General features: G+C 53.0%; 1 protein-coding gene across 13 annotated transcripts; it reads left to right on the plus strand.

Moving 5' to 3' along the window:
* Nucleotides 1-352: 352 nt before the first annotated feature.
* PGF (placental growth factor) lies at nt 353-22,862 on the plus strand. Of its 13 annotated transcripts, none has more exons than XM_082442131.1 (10): nt 353-829; nt 2,052-2,091; nt 6,456-6,652; nt 7,460-7,536; nt 9,555-9,584; nt 9,690-9,752; nt 10,447-10,595; nt 12,776-12,799; nt 14,168-14,247; nt 14,500-22,862. In XM_082442131.1, exons 1-10 carry the CDS (start codon nt 755-757, stop codon nt 14,614-14,616), a joined length of 852 nt encoding a protein of 283 aa, XP_082298257.1. In that variant the 5' UTR covers nt 353-754; the 3' UTR covers nt 14,617-22,862. The 13 variants fall into 13 exon arrangements, with proteins under 13 accessions (XP_082298257.1, XP_082298252.1, XP_082298258.1 ...); XM_082442126.1 differs by having other exon boundaries at nt 355-829; nt 2,049-2,091; XM_082442132.1 differs by lacking the exon at nt 14,168-14,247 and having other exon boundaries at nt 356-829; nt 2,049-2,091.
* Nucleotides 22,863-24,315: the final 1,453 nt, after the last annotated feature.

Raw genomic sequence — 24,315 nt, forward strand, 5'->3', positions numbered from 1 at the left:
TCAGGAGCCTTGTTCGCAGGCGTTGGGCTCCACACCTGGCTGCCCCCGCCCAAGGTGGCCGGCCTGGAAAAGCGGGAGCCAAGCTGGGGGCCCCTCTCCTGGGCCAGCACTGGGTGCTGCCTGGCTCAGCCGGCGCCCCGGGCAGCAGGCTCCGAGCGTCCCGGGAGAAGCTGCGGGCTGGGCTCCGCCGGGCGGTGAAGCCCGCGTCGGGAGGGCCCCTTCCACGCACTGCCGGCCGAGCTCGCTCAGGTCCGCGCCGCCCGGCCGGCCTCTGGCCCCGCTCGGCGCCCGGCCGCTCCCTAGGACTCGGGTCTGGAGCCTCGTCGGCGGTGGGCGGGGCGGGCCTGCAGCCCCGCCCCCACTCGCGGCCCCTGAAACCCAGCGGCCGACAAGCTTCAGTCCCAGAAGGGAGCTGCTGTCTGAGGAAGAAACTGCATCTTCACTCGCCAGCCACGAGAGGACCTGGGGTCGCGCTGGGCGCCCGACGGACCCTCCTCAGGGACCCGCCTGCCCCACGCCGCCCGGCCCTGCCGGGCCCTCCGCACCAGGTTCCCCAGCCGCAGCCTTACCTGCGGGCTCCAGAATCCCCAGGGCTTCCAGAGGATGCTCGGGCCACCGACAGGGACCTCGGGGCAGCAGTGAGGGGGGCACGCAGCCCCCCATTCAGCTCCTGTCCTCCTGTGCCAGGGGCTCCCCCCGGGTACGAGCATGGTGGTTTTCCCTTGGAGCCCCCTGGCTTGGTACGTCTGAGAAGATGCCTGCCATGAGGCTGTTCACTTGCTTCCTGCAGCTCCTGGCTGGGCTGGCGCTGCCTGCTGTGCCCCCCCAGGTAAGACCCCCACCCCCCAGCCTGGCTTCCCTGATCTTCCCACCCCCGGCACTGGAAACAGGGGGCTCTGAAATCACAGACCCACTCCCGGGAGCAGCACCTCCAAGGATGTCCACACACTTCCCAGGAGCCAGGCTGGACCACGTCGTCTGGGAGGAGTCCGCAGGCTGGGCTGTCCCAGACCTCAGCTCCGGGGTCTGTCTTGGCGGGGGCAGGGAAGCCACAGGGAAGGGAGGGAGGTTTCCTGTCTGGCCCCTGGAGCCCTGGTGGCTTTGCTAAAAGCATCTCTCCACTAATCCCAGGCGGGTCCCTGGCCTTGTGGTCAGGGTCGAGGCCCTGTGACCAGGCAGGCGCCCCCAGGACCTCTGACCTGGCCTGGTGGAGGGAAAGCCGGCTGAAAAGACTATTGGTGGGGAGGCTGGGCCCTGCCCCCACCGAGGCTCCAGGCTGAGCCCAGGGCTCCTGGGTGGGCTGGGGGCAAGACAAGGGTCCCACTGTGCCCTCTTTCCCGGATGGGCAGCCGGAGGTCCTGAGTGCAGGGCCTGGGGAAGTGAGCAGGGCCCTTTTCCCAGGAGCTGGGTGAGTCTGGCTGTGAGCCAGCTTGGGCAGTGAAATCCTGACAAAGCCAATGAGCTCCCTTCCCACTGCGCTGTCCCACTGCCCTGGGAGTCCCGAGCCCCAGCCCAGAAGTGGGTGGGCTGGGCAGTTCCACGGGGCGGAAGGGCCATACCACCCGCCGCCCGCTTGCCTGCTGCAGGGCTGGTCAGAGGTGTCACTTTACCGGCAGCACCGGCTCCTGGCGCCACCCGCTCCAGCGCCTCGGCTCTCACCAGCTGATCGCCTGCCCCTGGGCTCTGGCACCCAGCCAAGGCGAGCTGCACAGGGCCCAGCAGGGCTGCCTGGGGGCTGGGTAGAAGGGAGACCCCAAAGGATCGCCAGATCTTTGGGACAGAGCAGGCAAAAGGTCTCCAAAAGCTTCCAGCCTCCCACCCTTTCCAAATGAGGAAACTGAGGCCAGAGAGGGGGTGGGGCCCACCTAGGGTCCCCTGAGTTTTTCGTTGCACCTGGAAGGAGCCAGCTCTGAGACAGGGCAGAGTGTGTGCAGCGGGTGGGAAGGAGCTCAGAGTCAGAGGGGCCTCTGTGATCTTACCGACACACTGGGCCCCAGAGCGCAGAGGCCCAAGGTGGTCCCCTCATCTCTGCACCTTTCTGTCCACAGCAGTGGGCCTTGTCTGCTGCGAACGGCTCCTCAGAGGTGGAAGGTAAGCTGCCTGGGCCCAGGGGGCGGGGGCGGGGCTGGAGGGGCGGGGCTGGAGGGGCGGGTGCGTGGCTCGCCCAGTCCTCACCTCCTGGGCCTCTGCAGAGGATGGGAAGGGTTGGCATGAAAGGTGGGTGCAGGCTGATACGAAGTTGGGGAGAGTCTGCAAGCTGGCTGATGCCCTGGCCGACAGAGTTGGCAGGGCCTGAGAGATCCCCCCATTGTGACCCAGAGGCCTAGAGAGGTGTCTTCCTGGGCCAGGGTCACCCGGCACACAGAGAGCAGGGCTGGGGCCCGTCTACCCAGGATTCGTCAGGTTGGTGTTCATCAGAGCCCCTTCCCAGCATGATGTAAGGGGGCAGATGGGGTCTTGGAGGGCAGTGCAGGCAATGAGTGCCAAGGGCCAGACTGGGGGTCTATGAGCTGGATGCAGTGGGCCAGCAGTCAGGAGGACCAGGGAGGGGCAAGAGGACCTTCCCAGCAGCCAGCCCTGGAGGAGCTTCAGGGATCTGACGAGGCCTTTCCATTGATTATAAACAGACAGAATGAGTTGTGCCTTCCCTGGCCCCTCCACTCCCCACCCAGGGTTGCATCAAGAGGGAATCTTCAAAGGGAGAGACAATTTGCCAAAGAGACATACGTGCAGAAGGCAGGAGGCCCATGCCAGGCCCCCTGCCTTGCTCCTCCCTCCCTGCCTCTCCGAGACGTGCAGCCAGGCCACACACCACTTCCCACGGAAGAGAGGGAGCATGTAGGGACGTGCACACGCGTGGTGACCTCTGTGAGCTGGGAACACCCTCCCTCTACTGCCTGGTAGCCAGCCTCTCCTGGGCCTGGCCATGCTCTGACGGCTGAGTCCCAGGCCCCTTGGGCACTGAGAAGGTGGGGGTGGTAGCAGACATTGATTTCATTGATATCCTCTCCCTCCCCCTGCTTGCCCTCTGGGATTGGCACAATATTATGCTCTCTGGGATTTGGAGAGAGACCCATCACCTATCTCCACCCCATGGCCTTTTTGATGCTTTTAGTATATTTCAGATAACAACAATCAAAGAAGTCTGAGCCTCAGTTTCATCATCTATAAAATGGGAGCATTAAACTACATGATATCTAAGGTTCTTTTTCTTAGACTGTAGGATTCTCTGACTCCATGGAGGAGACACAGGAGTATATATCTCCCAGGGACCCGGGTGAGGAGGGACCCGGGAAGTGTCGATCCATTAGGGCAGCTCACCTGTCATCCTGATCAATTAGGGAGCCTGTATCATGACCAGGGAAAGAGCTTTGGACCCCAGTTATCAAAATCCTGCAAATGCCATCCCCTCCTAACACCAGACAAGAGATAGAATGGTCTGTGCTTTGCAGCCACAGACGTTGATTTTTTACTATTACTATTCATGATAATATTATCAGGCATTTACTATAACTCTGTGCTGACCACAAGCTGTGAACTAGGAAGGCACTCGTATTCTCCACGTTTTATAGATGAAGGCTCTGAGGCTCAGAGAGGCCCTTGGGATCACCTAAAGCCTTGGACACGCTTCAGTACTTGTGGCAGAGCTGGGGCGCGTGGCACCGAGCCTCCCCACGGCTCACAGCTGAGCAGGCGTTGAGCAGGGTGTCCCCTGCCGCAGGCTGGGTGTGTGCCCCGCCGGTGACCACCAAGAGGATACCTGCTGGGCTCGGGCTGGTGGCCAGTGGCTCTGCCCAGCCCAGTCCCCCCACCCTCCCAGTGGCCCCCCCAGGAGCTTGCTCTCAGGATGAAACACTTCCCATCTGGGGTCTCCTCTGTCCTGGGTGGTAGGCAGCTGGAGCCAGACGGGAGGCTCGCCCAAGGGCTGACAAGAGAGCCGAGAGCCCACTTTTGGCCCCGGGAGCAGCCAGGCGTCTGCCTCGGCCACAGCCTCCCGTTCCTCTCCCCCCACCCCGGCCTCTGAGCAGGTCTGAGGCCAAAGGAAGTGCTCTCAGGAGCCGCTGAGCAGAGCTCTTTGCTGAGGGGCTCAGCCCACAGCTGGGAGCGGTCACAGCACTCCCTCAGCCAGCCCCTCGCCCAGCCCCCTTTGTTTCTCCCACACACCCCGACAGCAGCCCCAGAAATGAGCTGTCCCCTTTCCTGGTGGCTGCCAGGTAAGCCAGGCCCAGCCCACCTCCTTCTCAGCCCTCTCCCACACCGTCCGCCATGAGGCCCAGAAAGCGGTGGGCTTCAGGGCCCTGGGGCCTGGGTCCTGTTGCCGCAGTCTGCATGGCGGGTGAGGGGAAAGGAAATCCCTTCTGCCTCCTGGGCCCTGCGGCTCTGCTTAACCTGGCGGTGGCCCCATGGCCCAGCTGGGTGGAGTTTGCTTGCAGGATGGTAGGGGGACGGGGTGCCCCTTCTCTGCTGCTCTCCCCCTCCCTGATGGCTGGTCCCGGGGCAGGACCCTGAACCTTCTGTGGCACTTTGGCAGCTGGCTATCCCTCTGCTGTTATTTATGTTTTCCAAGGCAGAGATTAAATGTTCAGAGTTGTGTAGTGCTTATGAAGATTTTAGACTAAACACGCACTCACAGAGTTACAATAGGGAGGTGCTCCTCTGACCTCTCCCTGCAAAGGCTGGCTTCCCTGGGGCTTTGGGCTGCCTGGAGGAGAGGGCCTTGTTTCCCACTTGGGTCCAGGGAGAGTGACCCAGTGGCCTGAAGAGGTAGGATCAGGGAGGTCTCTGGTCTCCCTCCCATCCCTGGGCCCAGCCCTAGTGCCCCCTAAGCAGACAGGGCAGAATGGAGCAGCAGACGCCCAGATAAGCACAGTTTATTGCTCTGTTGCCGCCTCAGCCAGCTCCACGTGGACACACTGCCTCTTGGGTATTTTCCACCAGCTTGCAGCCTTTCCCGAGGGCCTCTGCTAGGGCTGAAGTTTATTTTTCCTCTGAGATTACCCTGAGACTCACGTCCTCATAGGCTCAGTAGAATGGACTTCAGCCCCTTCTGCCTCCTAGGAAGGGACATGGAAGGTAGTGAGAGGCTGCTAGGAGAGGCCATTGCTCTAGGGCAGAGGCTGCAGGGTCCCCAGGTGGCCCAGCTTCCCTGTCCTCCCCCACCAGCTGAGGACGACCATCAGGTACAGGGCAGGATGACCCAGGACTGGAGATGTGTCTCTGCTCACGGTCTCACAGCTGGGCTGGGTTGTGTGCACAGAATCACAGACTGCCTGTCAGAGCTGGGAGAGTCCTTAGCAACCATCTATTCCCAACCTTCTTTTTCCCCAGCTGAGGAAACTGATATACCCAGAAAGGTGAAGTGACCTCCCCAAGGTCACACAGCCAGTGTAGGGCCAGGACTAGGAGCCAGGTCTCCTGGCTCTGTCTACTCACTTCCTGTGAGCCTCTGTTGGGGGCCAGGCCCCAGGCCCTCCCCTGAAGGAGCAACGTCTTTTGAGAGACTCCAGATCAGCCCCCAGAAGATCCTGGTCAAGACCACCAGGACATCGTGGGGGTCAGGGATGTCCCTGATAATCTTCAGTGAACTATCATCTAATCAATCAGTAATTACTTAGCCTGTGTTTACTGGGTGCTTGGGTCCGTGTCTTCAAGGAGCCTCAACTTGCTTGTAAAAAAGATAAGAGCCACCAGTGACGGAGATAAGGCAAGCCCTTGGGGCTGAGTTATGCTCAAAAAAGGAACATCTGTTCATGCTGGACAAGTAGGAGAAGGCTTCGGAGAGGAGGAAGGGAGGCGGGCCTGGGGAAGTGGGTAGTGGGCTTTATTTGGTTAGAAACGAGAAGGGGGCAAGGAACATGGACCTTAAGTGGGAATTCGGGTGATGCGGCCCCGAGCTCTCACGAGGGTGGCCTGACCGAAATGGAGCACGGGGATGGGGCACGTTGCTGGCTGCAGTCTTGGCCACCAGGCAGAGGAGCTGGCCCAGAGTGGGGCAGGAAACAAGGACTAAGGGGACGGCTAACCCTCCCTGTGGGACTCTGCAAGCCAATCTCGCAGAACTTGCAGAACTGACTGTTTTCTGCCGATTCCCCAAGACTGAGGAAGCACCAGGTCAGGGCTAAGAAAGATCCAGAGGGCCTGGGGAGCTGCCAGAGCACACTCCTTGAAGCTTCAAGGCACCCAGGCAGATGCGGGTCCCTGAGTTGAGAATAGAGCTGAGAGCTCAAGACACTGAGAAATTCCGTTCCACTGGGATTTCCATCCGGCAGACGAGTTGGAGGTCCAGCTGTCATCCCAGAGGGATCACATCAGGAGTTCAGAGCAGGGGGAGCTCACATAGGCTGGGGGCTTCCTGGAGGAGGCGGTGTGGGCTGAACCTGGGAGGACCTGCAGGGCCTGGGCTTCAAGGAGCAGGCCCCTCCTGGCCTGATGCAGCTGTCTGTGCCTCCTCGCAGTGGTGCCCTTCCAGGAAGTGTGGGGCCGAAGCTACTGCCGGGCCCTGGAGAGGCTGGTGGACATCGTGTCCGAGTACCCCAGCGAAGTGGAGCACATGTTCAGCCCGTCCTGCGTCTCCCTGCTGCGCTGCACGGGCTGCTGTGGCGATGAGAACCTGCACTGTGTGCCAGTGGAGACGGTCAACGTCACCATGCAGGTAAGGAGGCTCTCCTCTGCGTGTCCGGGCCTGCCCCTCTGTCCACGCGCTGCTCAGAGGGCCACAGACCCTGCCCCCGAGCGGGGACCTGGAGAGGGAAGGAGGGCAGGCCAGGGTCACAGGACCGGAACTTATGCCCAGGCCCATCCTCTTGCCACAGTGCCCCTCCTTCCTGAACCCCTGCCCCAGCTTTGAGCCCCCTCACCTCCTCTCTTACCAGCTTTCTCAGCCTCTGGCTTAGCCCTGCCCCAGGACCCAGGATATCTGGTTGAGGTTGGAAAAGAAATCTGTTCGGATTCAAGATGTCCCTGTTTATACCAGGAGAATTTGGTGCCCTGAGCTTTCTTACACACTTGCACCCACAATGGTTTTTTGAGCACTAGTTGAATAATGCCAAGCACTATGCTAGGTGCTTCAGAAATGTTACCTCAACATTCAATCCTTGGAGCCAAGTGATATTCCCATTTCACAGATGAGGAACTTGAGGTTCAGAGATGTTATTTCACTTGCTCAGCAGGTGGAAGAGCCAAGCTTTGAACATAGATCTCGCTGCCTCCAGAGCAGGGGCCCCCTTCCTACACTATTGCTATGCTAGTGGCCCTGGGACGGGAGGGACAGGGGCCTCCCTCAGCTCCACATGCAGGCAGGAGGGCTATTTGCCCCACACTCAAAGCGGAATTAGGGTGTGTAGTCCAAAGGCTGGTGGGAAGTAGGGAGCCTGGTCCTCATCCAAGGGAAGGCTGGAGGGAGTATTGGAAACCCACAGGCCACCCCCAATCCAGTCACCCAACCTTCCTCTCCCCGCAGCTCCTGAAGATCCGCTCCGGGGACCGGCCCTCCTACGTGGAGCTGACGTTCTCTCAGCATGTGCGCTGCGAGTGCAGGTGGGTCCTCGGGTGTGGCAGGGACAGCCCCCACGAGCCTGGCAGCTTCAGCCAGGGGCTGCCCTTCCCTGCTTCCTAGTTGAGGGAGACCAGGGAAATCGGCGACCAGTGGCGGCTGCTTGTGTCTCCCCATCAGCCGGTTTTGCCCAGGGAGCTGGCCCCAGCAGCTGGAGCACAGCTGCTGAGAAACCACAGGGATGGAGGGAGCCAGGGTCTCTCCCAAACTTGCCAGGCTCAGGGCACGCCATCTCCCTCCTCAAACTGGGAGGCAGCTGCCACGGCCGTGGAAGAAGTGACTGGACTTAGTTATAGGCCAGGCTGGTGCCCACGGGAGGGGTCAACTGGCTGAGGCGCGCAGAGACGGACAAGCCCTGGTGGGAGGGAAGGGGCAGAGGGAAGGAGCTTTCTTTAAAGTCGCTCCCCCACCTGGCAGAGCCTGTCACCAGCACATCTTGCTGCTGGTGCCCAGGGCACTCTGAGCATTAGTTACCAGGAGCAGCAGGCCTGGCACTGCCAATCAGGCTCAGGGAAGAGAGAAATGGGCTTAGGTGCTCTCCTGGTACCCCTGGGCCATAGACGAAGGCACCAGGAAAGAGGTCCTGAGCCCTATCCTGGGGCAGGAAGAGGGGAAGGACCACCATTTATGGTGCATCTCCTCTGTGCCTCGCCGCGCACTAGGCACCTGACTGTGTTTTCTCATTTATTCAATAAACATCCATTGAGCACCAACTGTATGCTAGGCACTGTCCCAGATACTTGGGATACAGTGGTGAGCAAGATAGACCAAGTCCCAGCTCGCCTAACAACCCTAGGAGATAGGTACCATTGTCATCCCATTTTACGGATGAGGAAACTGAGGCTTGCTATGGTTACGTGATTTGCCACAGCTAGTGAGTGGACCCCAGCCTGTCTAACCCCTAAGCTTGCCCTTTTTCTTGCTACCTCTCGTGGCCGTTACCACACTCTCCAGGAGCCCCAGTACTGCCCTGGGCTTGGTCCTTCCTAGTGTCCTGGGCTCTGGCCACCCCTCTTGGACCTGTACCACTGTTAGAGGCCCTGCCCCAATCTGTTTCCTCCTGTCCCCCGTTGCCAGGGCTTGGCCATATAACAACAGTTCAGTAACAAACCCTCACGGGCACAGTGCTTGAGAGTGACCTTTCACCTTCCACATCACCTTTGCCCTCACAGCCTCTCTGTTGGGGCAGGCAGATGAGAAGACTGAGGGTCCAAGAGTGTCTCTGACTGGTCCCAGATGGCAGAGACACGAGCAGGCAGTCCCAGGAGGCGCTGGTACGCTGCCCTGGCTCCCAAGGGAGATGGCCAGCCTAGGGAGCCTTCCCGGACCTCAAAGCTTGCTGTCACCGCGCTGCCCCACGCCCCCACTCTGGCTCCCAGGGGAGACTGAGGCCCTGTCCCCTTCCAGAGGGCTGGGCAACAGGGCCACCTTTCTTCTCTCTTCTGGGTCAACAGCCACAGCCCCCGGAGGCAGAGCCAGGACAAGCCTGGTGACTGGGGGGCTTTCAATCAGCTCCCCTCACCCCACCCTTCACCCTGGCCCCCTGCTGTTGCCTACACCGTCACACATCCCCAGGGTGGGGGGTGGCACGATGTCCATCTGACAGGTGGCCTTGCCCCTCATTCACTGTCAGCGAGGAAACTCCCAGAGGGCACCCTGGGAGGAAAGGCAGGTGTGAGGGAAGGAAGTGAACAGAGAAAGGCAGCAGAGAGCAGACTCATTCCCCAGATTTGATGCCAAGAGGCAGAGGAGAGCAGAGGGTGTGGAGAGGACCCCCAAGAGGGCATTCACACCTCTCTTGGTGGGGTCACCAGAGGCTAGCGTGGGAGCGGAAGCCCCCAGGCCTCTGGGCATCTCTCCCTAACTAGCTCCATGCTACCCCCTAGTGGCTTCAGCGCCAACTACAGGACCAACGCCAGTGATGTCCGAGGGGGCTTAGGCGGGCAGGGAGCCCCCGCTTACTGCTTTCCTGATTCTCCCCTGCTCCTCTCTGTTTTCCCAGGCCTCTGCGGGAGAAGATGAAGCCAGAAAGGTAAGCAGCCTGGCTGGGGCACCGGGCTGTTCTCAGGCCTGCCAGCCCCTGTCCTAGCATGGGGGCCCCCAGCCACTCTGTCCTGACGCTTTTGGCTTATTACAGGAGGAGAGCCAAGGGCAGGGGGAAGAGGAAGAGAGAGAAGCAGAGACACACAGACTGCCACCTGTGAGTGCGCGGGGGGCCCAGGGATGGCAAGGAGGCTGGGCCAGAGGGGAGCCCAGCCCTGCCAGCAGGGTCAGTGGTCGGGGAGGGACAAAGCCAGTGGTCGGGGGCCACAACCTAGAGATTCTAGGGCCTAGGAAGCCTCAGGTGAACCAGGGCAAGAACCAGGAAGCCTTGCTTCTCGTCCTGGCTTAGCTCTAAGTCTCTGTGTGGCCTTGAGCAGGTCACGTCACCTCTCTGAGCCAAGTTTTTCTCTGTGTGTAGAATGAGGGGTCAGGGGGTCCACCAAGCATTCAGTCAGTCTACATTTACTAAGCACTTACTGTGTGCCAGGTACGTCAGTGGGCAAACCAACAAGATTCCTGCTCTTACAGGGCTTACATTCTAGTGCTAAAACGTCCAAAAACTCAGCCAGGGCTACCTCCTGGTGGCCCAGGGGAAGGTGTAGCCCCTCACCGGCTCCCAGACCAATATTTCTTCCACCCTCCCAGGGAGCCTTGGGGTCCACTCGCTTCCCTTTCCCTCTCCGTATTACCTGCCCATTTGGCTTCACATCTGGAGGACTAGGCTGGAGTCCAAGCCTGAGTGCTGGGAGAGCAGGATTAGAGAAGGGAAAACCCAAATCTGTGAGAGTAAAGAGTGAAAATAAAGTATTCCACATGCACAGTAACTCAGTCACACCACGGTTCTCCTTCAGGGCCTGTCTCCTTCCAGCAACAGGACTCAGGAAATCATTTCATGCCATGGGACTGGGGCTGACCAAGTCCTACCCCATGAGCCCACCCCTGCACGAGCGGAGACCTCCACCCCACTCTGTGAAGATAGGAATGCTGGGGAGGATTCTGGGTGGGTCCCCTGCAGGCACGTGGCCCTAATTTCTCCTCTGGGCCCAAGCAGCGACTGGGGGAGGAGCTGACAGTGAAGTCAGTGAGGGGCTCCCCAGCTGGGCCGCCCCAGATGGAAAGGGTCCTGTCCTCTATCTGCTAGGGCAGCAGTCTTCAAACGTTTCATTCGGGAATCTCTTGAAAGAAATTCAAAAACTCATGCGCTCCCTTGTTCACTTTTAAGTTGACATTGAACTTTTTCATCAAAATTGTAAATAGTTGCAAAGGATGTAACTTCTGGCCTATCATGAATATTAATATTTTAATATAAAGCCATTATATCACTCTCCAAATGTATCCCGTGGAATAAGCCATCCTAATTTAATACTCACCATCATCCACTCTTAAAAACATGAACAACGGCAACAACAACAACAACAAAAAACACTCTCCTTTAATAGTTGAATATTTCCATTGCTTCTTTTTTCCTTGAACTTGTCTCCATTTTACTTTCCCCACAGAATTTCAGCCTAATGTAGTATTTTTTTTTTTTTTAACTTTTGGGTTTATTTATTTATTTATCCATTTATGGCTGTGTTGGGTCTTCGTTTCTGTGCGAGGGCTTTCTCCAGTTGTGGCGAGCGGGGGGCCCCTCTTCATCGCGGTGCGCGGGCCTCTCACTGTCGCGGCTTCTCTTGTTGCGGAGCACAGGCTCCAGACGCGCAGGCTCAGTAATTGTGGCTCACGGGCCTAGTTGCTCCGCGGCATGTGGGATCTTCCCAGACCAGGGCTCGAACCCGCGTCCCCTGCATTGGCAGGCAGATTCTCAACCACTGCGCCACCAGGGAAGCCCCTAATGTAGTATTTTTTAAATATTCAAACGTCTTTTATGTATCACCTTGTCATATTTATCTGCCACAACAATGGTATATAAGTTTGAATTATTTTAAATTTCCTGTGAGCAGAAAACTCGAAATTAAATTTTCTCTTGGAATGAATTATCACAATAATTATTAGTAGTAACAATTGATCAAAACAGCACAAATACATCATATTTTACTAGATGCTAAACGCAAAAGTACAATCAATCTTACTGGGAATGCATCTCAATGAGATGGATGCAGCTATTTCTTTTCAATTAGTTAATGAACTCAGTAACGAATGTTACCTCCTGCCAGACTGAGGCAGGATTCAATAGTAATTCCATTCCTGTGCATCGTTTTTTATAGATGAAAAGACTGAAAAACCATGTTCACATAAACACGTAAATGGGACTGGATGTCACTCAATCACTTGAAGTCCTTCCAAGTTGTTTGCCAAAAACCTCAAGGTGATCTGCTACGAAAATTACTTCTCATGACAGATTAACTGACAATTCGGTTAAGCTGTTCTTCAATTTTGTTGAAAGCAGACTTGGAAACCACCCCACTTGCAACACGCTTGGTTACCCAGCCAGTCACCATATTTCCTTTCTCAACACCTACAACAATGTCTCAGATGGTTATTTTATTCAGTGTCCCCTCGAATCCTTTTTACCTTGGGGAAAACTACTGTAACAGGATTTAGAATGGACAAGATGCTTCCTTCCTTCCTAAGGGAGAAGGGCAACTGGGAACAAGATGGTGGGAAGCAGACCTCAGGTGGGGAAGATGGGGGAAGCAGACCTCTCATGCAGACAGTTTTCAGGCAGAGTACATGGGAAGACTGAAAACGAATTCCTTTAAAACCATCAGTACATACACCTTGGACAATCTTCATGTACACCTAGGGGTTCCCATATCCTCGTTTGAAGACTGCTGTCCCAGAGTATGCAAAAGCATTGGTGCATGGAGCCAAATTGCGTTCAAAGTAGACTTCGTCTCTAACTAGCTGTGTGAACTTGGGCAAGTTTCTTAACCTCTCTGAGCCTCAGTTTCCTCATCTGCAAAAGGATGATAGTGCCTTACTCATGGGCTATTGTTAAGGGTAAATGAGAGAGTGCTTAGCGCGGGGCTGGGCACCTGGGTGCGTGCTTGGTGAAGGGTAGCTCCTAGCTGCTTCTTGGCCTTGTGCAAGCAGAGATCCAGGCTTCCCGTGCTCCCTGTCCAAGCTTCCCGTGCTCCCTGTCCAAGCTTCCCCTCTGGGTTTGTCCCCCCTCCCATAGGAGGGACCCCACCCTCCACACTGGGCTGATACCCCCTTTCTGTGTTTGGTCTCTGGCAGGTGCGGCGATACTGTTCCCCGGAGGTAACCAGCCCCTCGGAGGAGAGAGACCCCACACCCGGCTCGTGTATTTATTACCGTCACACTCTCAGTTACCTCCCTGCTGGCACCTGCCCTCTATTTATTAGCCAATTGTATCCCTGCTGAATGACTCACTCCCTCCAAGAGGAGGGGCAGGGAGGGACAGGACCCTCAGGAATTCAGTGCCTTAAACAGAACGTGAGAGAAAGACAGAAGACAGACCCATGTGGCTTCAGCTTGGGAAGAAGCAAGATGTGTGGCTTTGTGAGGGGCAGGCCAGGCCCCAGAGGCTCTGGGGGTCTCCAGGGGGCTGGAGAGGGAAGGACTGGAGACCCACCGCCTGCCCCCCGGCCTTGGGCTCTGCACGGACCAGCAGCCCTTGCTGGGGGCGCTCCCGGCCGGGGTGGGAGTGGGGGAGCTTGCGCCCAGTGGCCCTACTGGGAGGGTGAGCAGGCAGCAGCTCTACCCCTGGAGATCAGAACGTTCAGCTCTGGAGAACAGTGGTTGCCTGGGGGCCTTGGCCACTCCTTGTCCCCTAGGTCTGGCCTCACATCTTGCCACTGCTTGTGCTGGGACATTGTTCTTTACGGCTAAGGCGTCACCATCCTGCCCCTCCCAGGGACACAGGCCAAGAGTGGCCCCAGGCTGGACATGGAGCAAGCTGCCCCCGCGTGGCTGTTTGACCGCCAAGCCAGATTCTCTTGAATAAAGTATTCTAGTCTGGAAACAGCTTTCCAGGGGAGTGTGTCTGCCAGAGCAGCGGGCAATAGCAGGAAATGGAAGCAGGACAGAAGTAAAAGGGACCGTGGGCTCCAAGGCTGCCCGGGGGTAGCTCCAGCCTGCTCCTGCAGCTCCCTGGGCATCTTCTCCCAGGTGCTTTAGGCACAACCCTGAGGCCCGCTCCTCCCATAATGAGGGGTTCCCAGGATGGAGGCTTGGCCCCAAACTTGGGAGGCCCTGACCCCAGCCCCCCCGATCACCCTCAAATTCTAGAGCCCAGTCCCCTTCCTCTCCCCCTAGGGCCACCCTATACCCAGCCCAGTGCCCGGCCCTCAGGACCTTGAGTGAATGGGGGCTCCCAGGTGCCACAGATTGTGGCCCCGGGAGACTGAACTGCACCACCTCCAACCCACTCTGGCTGCTGAATGCAGGGATTGGCAGATGCTGTCTGATCTCTTCCTCCTTTGACCTCCTGTCTTTCTCTGTCTTCCTCCTGAACACCTTGGCATGAAATGAGAAAAAAATGCTTTTTTTTCTTTTTTCAATCCCATACACTTACTCTCTGATTCCCTTCTGCCTTTGACCCACAAGATGTGTTCGTTTTCCTGCTGTGTTTTGGGAAGGGGAGCTCCCTGTTCTCTCTAATTGCAGGCTGCTCAGACAAAGCCACAAGGCCTGGGGGCAGGGGCCCGCCCCAGGCTTTGGAAGGAAGCCATGGACGGTCCAGTGAGGTAGGTGGGGTGGGGAGGCCCTGCTGAGGCCCTTGGTGGTCTGTTCACCGAGGCCTGGGCCCCCCTTTAGGACAGTCTGGTCAGAATGTGCTTCTGGCTGGTGATCACAGAGTAGGGGTGGGCCAGCCCCGGGGGACACGCTTTGCAGAAGAAACACACTTTCTCTCCAGCTTCTCCACTCTTGGGCTGTACGCATTCCGAGCCGTTGCCTCTGAGGGACTGAGAACTGAGAAGAACACCCTTCCCCCTTAGGTTCTGATGTGGCCCCAGGGACCCCACCGCAGCCCTTGCAGCATCTCCAAGGCTCTCAGATTCACAAGTCACCCGCATGGAGGTCTGCCTCCCCACCCAGACCAGCCACCTCTGTAGAGAACTAGACGGAGACCCGGGGAGCATCCAGAGGCCAGACGCAAAAGTCTGCATCCGTGGGCAGAGCCTCGCAGCAGGAGTCAGTAGGAAAGGAGCTGACTGGTCCAGCTGACTACACTGGCCGTCCTTTCAGATCATTTAGGACCTAGAAGGCCCTTTTCTTTTGCTCTTTATATATTTGTGGAGCCCCACCTGTGTACCTGACACTGTCCTAGGCACCAAGGACTCAGTGGGAAATAAAACTCCCAGGACCTGCTCTCATGGATCTTGCATTTAGTGGAGAGACAGACCATAATCGTGGGTTAAGGATGTTGGGCGGACTTTATTCTTTTTCAGATTGGAGACTGGACCATAACTTAGGAAAAAGGGGTCTTGAGTATCCCACACTCTAAAACAAAGAAGAAGCAATTTGGGGCTGGACACATCCGCCTACAGGATTTATTAAGAGATAGCTGAAGTAATCCTGCTAGGCTCAAACATCACCCAGCATCCCCTTCCTCAGTCTCCATAAGCGGAGGACCAGGGAGGGGGAAAGGAGAGAGAGGGAGGGGAGGTCACCAGAGACCTGGGTTGCTGGCCCCTTCTCCTCCTCTCCCTGGAGCTGGATTTGTCATTCAGATTAGCCCATGTGCTAGCTGGCTGGGAGTTGGAGGAATGGAGAACTGAATAGTGAGTGACAGAGGATGGGGAGAGGGGACACCTCAGGACCTCCAGCAGGAGTTTCCAGGGGGACATGGGGGTAGGTGAATGGCCATGAGCCGCCTTTCCCGTGTTCTCCCCAGAGGGATACGTGCAGATGAGGAAACCCCAGAGGCTCAAGGCTGTGGACGTAGGGTTGGGACAATAGCTGAGTGGGGGTGTCAGGTATAGATCTGGAAAGGGAATACATTATGGAGCAGTGCGTGGGGTAACCCTGCAGCGCACCCACACGAGAGCTGGCATCTAGATGCCTGTCATACGAGGCACATTCATAGCTGGACAAGAAATGGCCACAGCTAAGAGAAACTTTCCCCTGATTTCTCCTTCCCGACCCTGTGAAAAAAGAGAAAGGGACTTTGGCGAGGAAAATAGAGAGGAGTACAGGGGAAGACTATGCCTCTTCCTGCTCTCCTGAGCCAAGTCCAGGCCCTGCCCAGGGGAGAGAAAGAGGTTAGTCTTAAATTGGATGGACCAGCCTAGATGGGGCTGGACCTTTAATAAATTAAAGTGACAGGAACATTAGAAGATCTGCCCAAGATGCTATTAAGAAACAGGAAAAGGAGAAACAACATAGTTAATCTAGAAGCAATGTTGAGAGAAAGAAACTGGTTTGTTTGTACTCCCACGGTTTTCTCAATAAGCAATTTATACATGTAAACAGAGAAATTAATGAGAAAATGTCTTATTGCCAGAATACGGTTCTGGCATAGAGATGGCCCTTCCTTTGAATCTGAGTTGACTTGGGTCTGCTTTGATCAATAGAGTATAGCAGAAGGGACTTTATAATCGTTCCAAGTCCTTTAAAGAGCACTGGCAGCTTCTGCCTTGGTCTCTTGGAACCCTGGGCTGCCATGTAAGCAGTCCAACTATTGTGAGGTCACCATATTGGAAGGAAGCCCAAGCTAGCAATATAGATATGTATAGATATGTATAAATATGTAGGCAGGGGTATCAGCCAGCCTCCAGTTGCTCCAGCTCTCAGGCATTACAGTCATCTCAGCTGAAGCCCCAGACCCCATAGAGAAGAGAGAGATAAGCTGTACCCACTGTGCCCTGTTTGATTTCCTAATCCGTAGAATTATGAGATGTAATAAAAACAAAGTGTCTGGGGGCAGTTTGCTATGCAGCAATAGGGGCTGAATGGAAAATAAGGAAATGTGATGAGATAGCGTCTGGGGAAGGTTCTCTAGACCAGGAGGTCACGGAAAGCCTCTCTGTGGAGGTGACATTTATGGTGAAGTTATGGTCATGTGAAGATCAATCCAAAACAGGACAAGAGCCCTTTGAACCGAAAACACAGCTGATGCAAAAGCCTAGAAGGAATCCCAGTGTGGCTAGAGAGTGATGAGTAAGGAAGGAAGGGCCAGGAGATGTGATGTTAGAGGTAGGCAGATCATGAAGGGCTTTGCAGGGTAAGGAGTTTGAATTTTGTTGTAATGTGGAGGGAAACCATTGGAGGGTTTCAAGCAGGGGAATGAAGTGATATTACATACATTTTTGAAAGATCACTCTGCCTTCCATGCGGAGAATGGACTCTAAGGGCATAAGACCAGAGGTACAAATACCACCTAGAAGGCTATAGCAAATCCAGACAACCAATTATGGTGGCTTTGTCTAGGAAGAAACACATGGGATGGAGAGAAGTAGAGTTTGGTCTTAATTATGCATGTGGGCTCGTTACCCCGATCATTCATTCATTCATGAACATTTTTTGAGTCTACTAGGGCCAGGCATTTTGTAGCAGATACATGTGTGAAGGGGCAAAATATGTTAGCACATGAAGGTCTTTCCAGTGTCCCCACTTACTAAAGAAAATCCCATTCTGGAAGAAATAAGGATAAAGAGAGAGGTCTTAGCTGGAAAGACTAAGTTGTCTACCTGAGAACTAAGAGAGAGAAGGCACGATTCTGAGAGAGAAATAAAAGATGTCAGGGCCAGAGCTAGAGAAAGAGCTTGGTGCTCTGTTTGGAGCTTCTGATGATTTAAGACAGCATGGAGAGCGAAGGAAGGGTTTGGGGAATGTTGCTACACTTCCCTAATGTTGAAGGCCCTAATGTTCTTAGGCAGAAACCGAACCCAGTGAAACACCTGGATTAGCTAGGATTACACAGAGACAGCTAAGACATTGTCTCTGCTCCTAGAAAAACTCGTCAAAGGAATCAGATACGCACAGGTGATCACAACAGAAGGAAAGAAGGCCACGTAGCTTCAGCAAAGGCAGATGGAGTGCTACTAAAGAAATCTGAGCTGAGCTGATTTGCCCATGGAGAAAATCAGGGCCAGCTTTGCAAAGTCAGTGACATTGAGGAATAGGCAAGCCTGAGTGTGGGGAGATGGCTGGGGAAGGTGTTCTAGGTGGAGGCAACCCACTAACAAAGACCCAGAGGTGTAAAAGCCGGGGGGTTTCCAGTGGTTCAGTGTGGCTGATGCTTAAGGCAGGTGCAGCAGAGGAGTGATGGATAAGGCCAGAAGGTGGGCTGGGCCCCGGACGCCATCCTCGGGAGTCAGGACTTTGCGAAGCAGTGGGAGGCACGGAGATGTTTTAGGCAGGAGGGTGACATGATCTTGGAATTCCAGGCTGAAAGAAAATTTACAAATAATCCATTTCCACATCCTCATTTTGCAAATGAAGAAGCTGAGGGCCAGGTGCGTCCAAAGCCATGGAAGTTAAGTGAGTCAGAATTTCACAAGTGACCAGTAAGTGACAGGAATGGAATTGAATCCAGATCTGAATCCAAAACCCGTGCTCTCTACCCTTCACTGCATCATCTCTTCTCAGGCTGGAGCGCAGAGGAGAGGAGGGGAGGAGAACTGTGTCTGCTCCAAACCTAAGAAACAGGCCAGACATCTGCGTGGTGGGTCCACAGAACGGCCCCTCCGCACACTCTGGTGGGAAACGAAGGCTCCAGACAGGGCGGTGACAGGACAGAGCCTTGGTGTGGAAAGACGGCTCTGTCAGCACCGGAGCCCAGCAGCTGTTTTCCTAGAGAAGGCTGACCCTTTCCTGAGGGAAGCCTGGAGTGCTCTCCCTCCCCCGACGCTGGCTGTGACTGAGGCAGATGAGGGCCTGGTCCCTGCCAGCCATCTGTGGATCCCACCTCACAGGCCGTGGGGCTCCAGGCCAAAAAGATAGTGTGTTTCTAGCCCCTGAGGTAGCTTTTTACCATGGCAACCACCAGGCAGGACAGTCCAGCGGCAAAGAGGGTGACAGCTTCCCCACAGAGCTGGGCACCCTCCCACCCGCATTCCTCCCACGGAGAGGGCGTTACCTGGGTGACGGGCCCTGCGGCCATACTGACCTTCCGTCGAGGCACTTTGGAGAATCAGCCCCTGTCCTCACTGGACTCAGAAGAGGAGAGTCCCCCACCGCCAAGCCCCCATCTCTAGGTCTTCCCCTTCTTCTCTCCCATCTAAGGCCCCGGCTCCCCCCGCCCCCCAGCAGTCAGCCCGGGCCCCCCATGAGTCATCGTGTGGGCCACTCAGCAACGGGAGCCTCTGTGCTCACACAGCCAGGCCAGCAGCCCCAGTTGTTTACAGACATGTAACCGCCTGACGCCCCCAGCGGGGGTCTGAGGTTTAGACTGTAATGATGGTAATATCCGCCCCTCCTTGAGCTCTTTATCCCTCCCAAAGCTGTCCCTGCCACAGTCCTCTCTGGAAGCCTGTGAAGTCTTTTCATTTGCCAGACAAGCTGGAAGGAAGTACTGAGAGGGTGAGAAATCTGCCTGAGGAATTCCAGCCCCAGAGTCTCTGGAGGGTCCAGGGGGCTGACAGCTGGCCGCAGCTGCCACACAGCGAGGCAGAAGCTGAGGCCTCGCAGGCTCTGATCGGCTCGTGGACCCCGGGCCAGTCCTTTGGGGTCATGGAGGTCATCACTCAAGAGGGAGGGCCCAGTCGGAACCTGAGGGTAGGGGGGAACCTGAGGGTAAGGGGGAGCCCGGGAGCTATGCCTCCCCCGCCCCGGATCAACTGGGAATACAACTTCTCACCAGACCTGCGGAGGTAAGGAGGGGATAGGACTCTTCTCTCGCAACCAAGTCCTGAGTCCAAATCCAGGAAACTCTGGGTGCCTTTGGGATCCTTCTTTAGAAACCAGTCCTGGCCAATCAGGATTAGCTCCAGCACAAAGGCTCCACCTGGGCTGTTTCACTGAGACCCTTCATCTTCATGTACGTGTAGACTGCCCTGCCATCTCTTCCCTTCTCTTTCTTTCTCTTCCCATCCTCTTAGGAAAAGATGGATTGTTATGTGGCTAGAGTAACAAGTAACTCTGAGCACCAGTTATCCACCCGGCTTCTATGACCACTTGTTTCAGTAACCATGCTCCTGGAACCGCGCGCTCCATCAGTCATAGCCCGCCCTTCAGAGAATAACCAGTCAGCAGCGGCCTCACTCCATTGGCGGTGCTTCTAGATCCAAAGGTCGACCATTCCTAAACACTCTGAGAGTTGACCCATGGCTGAACTCCACGCTTCCCCAAAGCCTATATGAGATTACCTCTCCGACTTGCTCAGAGATGGCTTTGCAGGTACAGCTCTCTTAAGCAAGCAGTACACTCAAGACTCTTGTTTCTGTTAGTGAGCGGTCACATCTCCCTTTAAAACTTTGCCCCCCGCCCAGATATTTCCTATAACCTATCACAAATTCCTCCAAAATCCAGAGAACGAGCAATACATTTTTTTCAGCTTTGGTATAAATTTGGCTGAAGCTGGGACCAGAAGTGCCTTCCTTCTTATCCCTCTGCCCTCCCCCAACATTCCAGCTCCATCCTGGACCCACATGGAGCATCCACAAGACAAATGAACCTCTCTTTTGATAAAGTGGATCACTTCCCTTGGCATAATTTTTGGCATGTTGCATTATGTCAAAAGACCCCCTCCTCCTCCCACCACCAGGCATGAAGACAGGGAGAAAGGAGGAGGTGGAGGAGACATTCTGATACCAAAATGAGGTCGTAATATACTCATTATGTTATCACTTGCTTCTTAAACTTAATATGTTGTAGACATTCCCCACAACAATAGATATTCTTCTACGATATACTTTTTTAAGCACTGAATTGCTTTGCGTCACTTGGATATCCCGTAATTTGATTACTTGATCTGTTGCTGGATATTTAGTTTCTCTTTGTTGTTGTTGTAATAAACAATGCTATGATGAACGTCCTTGTGGATATGTCTTTGTGTGTAAAAGTCTTTCCCATCATAAAAATAACAACAGCAGCCGGAATTAAACCCAGACTTCAATGGCACATTCACCCTCCAGGGGCCTCCCCATCCCAGAGTTGTGCTTCAGAACCATGTGTTTTGAGATTTGTCTATATTTTCAGTCTCTTTCTTGGCATTTCTACTCACTATCATAACACAGCCCTGCGAAAGTGACTCCAGCAATTTCCGTGGTGCCAACCAGAGAGTCCAGTTTTCATCTGACCCAACAGCACACAATATTCTGAGAGTTAAACTCCCAGTCCTTTCCTCAGCCTACAAGCCTCCATGAGGTCAGACCCCTGTCCACCTCCCCAACCTCATCTCAAGCCATGTCCCCTCTTTCTCTAAAGCCTAACACACTTACCTTTTCTTAATTCTGGGAATTTGTGGTGCCCCCCTCAGGGCCTTTGCTCATGCTGTTTCTTCTGCCAGGAAATCTTTCCACCCTCCCACGCCCAACTCCTTACCCTTGCTGACTAATACACATGCATCATCCACAACTCAGCTCAAAGACACTTCCTCAGGAAAGTTTCCCAAACATCCCTCCCCATCCAACTAGGTCTAGCCCACCATTAAAGGCTATGGAGCACTGTCTACTTCTTTGTAGCATTAATCACTATATCCTGAAAAATAATTATATAATTTCATGTATATATATATTTCATATGTAATTTTTAAAAATTAATTTATTATCACTAATAATATACGAGTTTACTTTGCCCTTTAAAAACATAGACCATTACAGGTATTGTAGAGCTTTATTTGACCACTACCCAGCTCCTCCCCCAAATCTCGCTCCCTGCCTTCCCCCACTTCCTGGATAACGCCACTGTTATGAGCTTACTGTGATCAGCATAGTGGCTCAGAGGTTGGGTTCTGGAGCCAAACTGCTAAGATTTGAGTCCCAGTGCTTGCTCCTACTTCCTATGTAACCTTAAGCAAGTTACTTAACCTTTCTCTGCTTCAGTTCTATCATCTGTAAGCTATGGATTAATAAGAGTAATTAATAGTGTAGGATTAAGATTTATATGAGATGTTCCATGTTAAGTGATTGGGATAGTGCCAGGCTCATAGTAAGTGCTGAATAGATGTTAGCTATTACTGTATGTGATAGTTAATTTTATGTGTCAGCTTGACTGGGTCATGGGGTGCCCAGATATTTGGTTAAACATTATTTCTGGATGTGTCTGTGAGAGTGTTTCCAGATGAGATTAGCATTTGTATTGGTAGATTCAGTAAAGCAGATTGCCCTCCCCAATGTGGATGAGCATCATTCAATCCACTGAGGGCCTGAATAGAACAAAAAAGTGTAAGAGGGGAAAATTCACTCTCTCTGCCTGACTGAGCTGGGACTCTGATCTGAGACTTATGCCCAGTGTTCCTGGTTCTCAGGCCTTCAGACTCAGACTGGAACTATGCCAGCCTTTTCTAGGTCTACAGCTTGCAGACATCAGATCAGCAGATCATGGGACGTCTCAGCCTCCATAATTGCACGAGTCAGTTTCTTACAGTAAGAAATCTATCACCTATTTATCTATCTATCTATCTATCTATCTATTGTTTATCCAACCTATTGGTTCTGTTTTTCTGGAGAATCCTAATACTCTATAATATATAGATCGTATATAGTATTTTTGTGTGTGTGTAGTTTAAAAATATAAATATAGGGACTTCCCTGGTGGTCCAGTGGTTAAGAGTCCACCTTCCAATGCAGGGGACCCAGGTTTGATCCCTGGTCGGGGAACTAAGATCCCACATGCTGTGGGGCAACTAAGCCCGCGTGCCACAGCTACTGAGCCCACACACTCTGGAGCCCACGTGCTGCAACGAAGAGCCCTCAAGCTCTGGAGCCTGCGTGCCAGAACTAGAGAGAAGCCCGTGCGCCACAAAGAAGAGCCTGCATGCCGCAACTAAGACGCCACGTAACCAAAAAAATAAAATAAATAAATAAATAATAAATATTAAAAATATAGGACTTTCCTGGTGGCGCAGTGGTTAAGAACCCGCCCGCCAATGCAGGGGACATGGGTTCAATCCCTGTTCCGGGAGGATCCCACATACCGCGGAGCAACTAAGCCCGTGCGCCACAACTACCGAGCCTGCGCTCTAGAGCCCGTGAACCACAACTACTGAGCCCATTCACCACAGCTACTGAAGCCCGCTCACCTAGAGCCCGTGCTCCACAACAAGAGAAGCCACCGCAATGAGAAACCCGCGCACTACAACGAAGAGTAGCCCCCGCTCGCCGCAACTAGAGAAAGCCCACACGCAGCAACGAAGACCCAATGCAGCCAAAAATAAATAAATAAATTTATAAAAGATAAATACATAAATAAAAAATATATAAATATAAATGGGATCATATGGCAGGTAGCTCTTAGGAACTGACTGTCTTTACTCAACAATATGTTTTTCAGGTCTTGCATGTTCGTACACATAGATTTAGTTCTGTTTCATTCCTTTAAAATGCTGAATAATAATAATAATTCAATATATGAATATACCACATTTTATTAATTCATTTCTACATTGATATTTCACAAGATATTAAATTTGGAATTTTTTCCAATTTTTTAATATTGCAGACAATGTTGCAGTGAATATCCATATATATCCTTACGTATCTTGCAAGTGTTTTTTTTTTTTTTTTTAGATTAAATGTCTAGAAGTGGAATTGATAAGTCATAGATTATGTGTATTTCCATTTTAAATAGTTCTGATAAATCACCCTCCAAAATATACTAATTCACATATCCCTCCCCACCAGGAATATTTAAAAGGTGATTTCTACCTGAAGAACATGCTGATATTCTTTGATACTTTCTTCTAAAATTTTGAGGTTGTTCTCTTTTTTTAAATTTAGAATTTTAAACTTGAATTTATTTTTGTATAAGGTATGAGGAAGAGATCAATTTTTTTTCCTTAAGTCAATTGTCCCAACACCTCTCATGAAGAATTCATCCTTACCCCACTGGTTCGAAATGCCTTCTTTATCTTAAGTCAAATCCCCTAGATGCATGAATTTTTTTTGGGGGGGGACTCTAGTCTATTCTTACCTATTTATGTGTACCAACGTCACCTCTGTTAAAAATTGAAGCTTTATAATAACTCTTTAGATCTGGTAAGGCGAGATCCTAACCCCCACCATTTGTTTTTTTCCAAGGGGCTATTGTTGCACATTTTCATATACTGTGTAAAATCATCATGAGATATTATGTATCTGTATGTCTGTGTGTTTACTACTGTTTTTCTCCATTAGAAAAAGAGCTCCAGGAAGGCGTTTTTGTTTTGTTTTATTTACCACCATCTCCTTACTATCTAGAACAGGGTTAGGCCCATAGTAGACCCTCCATAAGTTTTTGTTAAGGGAATGAATAAACATATGGATTTTAGAAGCATCCTGTCAAGTACTACAGAGTCCTTTTAGTATTTTGATTGAGATTGCATTGAAGTTTTAAATTATTTTGGAGAGAATCGACATCTTTACAACAATAGTCATTCCATTATTGAACACAGCATGTCTCTCCATTTTTTGTGACTTTCAATTTTATTATTTCCTCCATGAAGTTCTTATATACTTCTGATTAGTTTATTCATAAGTATTTCATAGTTTTTGTTGCTGTGATGAATGGGATTTTAAAATTATTATTACATTTTCAAATTGTTATTGTTGATATATAGAAAAGCTCTCTTGATTTGTAAATATTGAACTGTTCTAACTCACTAATTGTTGCTCTGTGTTTTCTAGGTGGGTAATCACATTATCACAAATAATGGCAATTTGGTCTCTTCC

This window comes from Balaenoptera physalus (assembly GCF_965194825.1).
Source record: "Balaenoptera physalus genome assembly, chromosome: 2".
NCBI classification, from domain to species: Eukaryota; Metazoa; Chordata; class Mammalia; order Artiodactyla; family Balaenopteridae; genus Balaenoptera; species Balaenoptera physalus.

Coding starts and splice junctions, on each gene's coding strand:
- PGF (XM_082442126.1), top strand. CDS start 755: ATGCCTGCCATGAGGCTGTTCACTTGCTTCCTGCAGCTCCTGGCTGGG. Junction 2,092..6,455: donor CGGCTCCTCAGAGGTGGAAG/GTAAGCTGCCTG, acceptor GCCTCCTCGCAG/TGGTGCCCTTCCAGGAAGTG. Junction 14,248..14,499: donor GCCATGGACGGTCCAGTGAG/GTAGGTGGGGTG, acceptor CTTCCCCCTTAG/GTTCTGATGTGGCCCCAGGG.